At 44.1% G+C, this 3,006-nt stretch overlaps 1 protein-coding gene across 1 annotated transcript in view; it reads left to right on the forward strand.

The window, feature by feature from the left end:
* LOC104491176 (frizzled-8-like) overlaps positions 1-1,126 on the forward strand; it is a gene marked incomplete at its 5' end in the record, with an annotated part of 1,540 nt that extends 414 nt beyond the window's left edge. The window contains one exon of the mRNA XM_010133555.1: positions 1-1,126. This exon is cut by the window's left edge and continues 26 nt beyond it. Coding sequence (XP_010131857.1) covers positions 1-484 — 484 coding nt within the window.
* Between the last annotated feature and the right edge of the window lie 1,880 nt (positions 1,127-3,006).

Below are 3,006 nucleotides of genomic sequence, written 5' to 3' on the forward strand. Positions count from 1 at the left end.
GGAGAAGCTGATGATACGTCTGGGGCTCTTCACTGTGCTCTACACTGTGCCAGCTGCCAGCGTGGTCGCCTGCCTCTTTTACGAGCAGCACAACCGGCCCCGCTGGGAGGCCACACACAACTGCCCCTGCCTGCGTGACCAGCAGCCTGATCAGGCCCGCCGCCCTGACTATGCTGTCTTCATGCTCAAGTACTTCATGTGCCTGGTGGTGGGCATCACCTCTGGTGTCTGGGTGTGGTCTGGCAAGACCCTGGACTCCTGGAGGGCCCTCTGCACCCGCTGCTGCTGGGCCAGCAAAGGTGCTGCTGTGGCTGGGGGCACAGGGGCAGGAGCAGGTGGGCAGGCAGCAATCACCGCAGCAGGAGGACTTGGGGCTGGAGGTGGTGGCTCCCTCTACAGCGATGTCAGCACTGGCCTGACGTGGCGATCAGGCACTGCTAGCTCTGTATCCTACCCGAAGCAGATGCCCCTGTCTCAAGTGTGAGAAGGAGGGGGAAAATGGACGAAGGTTAGGGAATGAGGGACACCGGCCTGCCTAAAATGCCCCCTCACTGTTTGGTGCCATTAATGAACCCCTAATGGTCCTTATTAGCCACAGCTTGTATAGAACAATGCAGCTGGCAGAGGCCCCTGGCTCCAGCCCCCTCCTCCTTCCCCTCCATTCATATGCAGGGAGCATGTACTTCAAGGAGCCAGCTTATTATTTTGCTGGCAGAGGAGGGTAGAGGCTCACCCATGTCTTGCAGAGGGCAAGGCACAGCAGCTTCTCTTTCAGTCTGGACTAACAGCAGCCCTTTGCTCATGGGAAGGAGGGTCTTCCTCCCCCCTATCCTGAGGCGGGAGTCTGCTGGGACTGCAGGTTTTTGGGATAGTGATGACCAGGCAAATGCCTTACAATACAGACTGAATCAAAACATGTCTTAATTATACACCCCAGCTAAATACGGGTTTCCTACATTAAAGGATGTATTTATATAATTATTTGTTACCTTGTACAGATGTGTAAAATATGTATATATCCAAAGCTATACAGTCTGTAAATTTTTTTGTAAAAAAGTTTAGAGGCTACCCCTGTAAGAGCAAATATGAGTATTCTATTTTGTCAATAAAATGACTTTTGATAAATTACTTTTTCAAGCTTTCCCCCTACTCCTGCTCTGGTTATTCCAGCTGCTCTGTCTTTAGGTGGTTCTGTAAACTATGAACTACAGTCATGCTCCTGTCATTGCTGTGTAATAGATGGCTGCCTCTGTTAAAGTGGTGAGGTACGTCGGCACAAGGAAAATAAGTCATTCAACAAGTACCGGAAAAGTGTTTGCCAAAACTGGGAGGTGTCTTACCATAGTTCTCTGCTTTTTGAAAGATGACAACATCTTTAAACAGAGGGTTTACAAAAGCGTCCTCTCCCATGGCATGTTAAGTATCCTTTTAAAATGGGTGTTACTTTAGGAATGTCTCTCCTATCTGTTGTCCACACTTCTGTAAGCACCTGCCTTTCTGGGGATGAAGTGTAAAAGGTTAATGTTTTAAATTTATAGATCATGTACTACAGTGCAACAGCAAGTTGAGATTTGCTAGATCAATCTTTTCTTAACAGATTAAACTAACATCTTAACTTTTGTATATCAAATATGTTCCTTTTTCAAGAGAAAAGGTATTGTTCTTCTGTCAGGACTAAGCTAATTTATTTGAGCAGAAGGCTGTTGAATTAACAGAAGAATGCTTTGGCAATTGTTGAACTTTTTACCTGTCTGCCCAGTGGCTCAGAACATCATTCCTTTAAGAGGAGCTAAATGAATAGGGTTAATCTGTAGGGAACTTGGTTTCTTTTGAGTTTGGGAAAACTTTGATCTTTTCTCTTCACCAAACGTGATGTATAGTCTGAAGTTTCTTTCCCTGCTGCCTGGTTCCTCTTGTTGCAGACCAATTGGCCACCATGGAGCCTTAAAGTTCTTCAATTAAAGGGATGTGGGACTTTTTTTTTTAATTTTATTTTAAGAGGAAGACTTGTAACAGTTAGTGAACACCAGAGGGAAGAGGGAGAACAGCCTTTTAAACAGCTTTTCCCTGCATTGTTAGCCAGACTGCAGGCAGCAAGGCATGGCTTGGAGCATTATAGAAAAGAGCTATGAATGCCCTACAGGTGGTCTGCTCACATAATCTCCCCAATTTAAAACATTTTCCTTTAGAGGACAATTGCATTACAAAACTCCCTTCTCTTTTGCTCCTAATTGAACCAAGGAACAACTATGAGATTTTCATTAGAAACCAAGTGTCTAAAAAAAAATTAAAATCTATTAACTACTATTTAATCTGTTCTCTAACATGGGATCACTCCACATATGAGGAGTAAGAGCTGCATTTTGACATTATTCCAGATATTTTTATGCCTTCGCTTATATTCTGTCAAATTAGCAATCATTTAAAAGCAATTGGTTAGGTTGTGTGCTAGCAGTGAAAAGATAGCCCCAGGTCCCTTATTAACCTGTCAATCATGATAAGAGATGGGCAGCTACCCTACTAATGACACAGATATCAGTCATGATTTGTGGGAAAAACCTTGTTCCATTGAGCACTGACTTGATTATTGGTGTCCCTTTCAAAGATCCCTGTAACTTAATAGACTCCTCCACTTCTACAAAGTTACTGGAACCATGAAAAGGAGGAATTGAAAATGCCAATCTCTAGCTCATTTGAGGAAAGAATAACTTTAACTTCTCAAATGCAAAGGATGTTCCACTGGGATTTCAGCATGGTACCAATTGACCAGGACCAGAATATTGACAGACCTGTAAGCTGAAAGGGCCATAGTATTTTCCTGTATAGCTGGAAACAGTTTTTAACAGCTTTTGAACCATTTAAATCAATGTGACTGTTTTCCCTCCTGTCAGTGGGAGTGAGGTAGAGGTCTTCTTCCTACTGGGGAAGCTCCATGTATAGAAGAAGCACAATCACTTCTTCAGATAAAAATCAGTGTTCCCTCCCCTCCCAGCGGGTTCTAGCAAG

This window comes from Buceros rhinoceros, unplaced genomic scaffold, assembly GCF_000710305.1.
Source record: "Buceros rhinoceros silvestris isolate BGI_N320 unplaced genomic scaffold, ASM71030v1 scaffold42033, whole genome shotgun sequence".
NCBI classification, from domain to species: Eukaryota; Metazoa; Chordata; class Aves; order Bucerotiformes; family Bucerotidae; genus Buceros; species Buceros rhinoceros.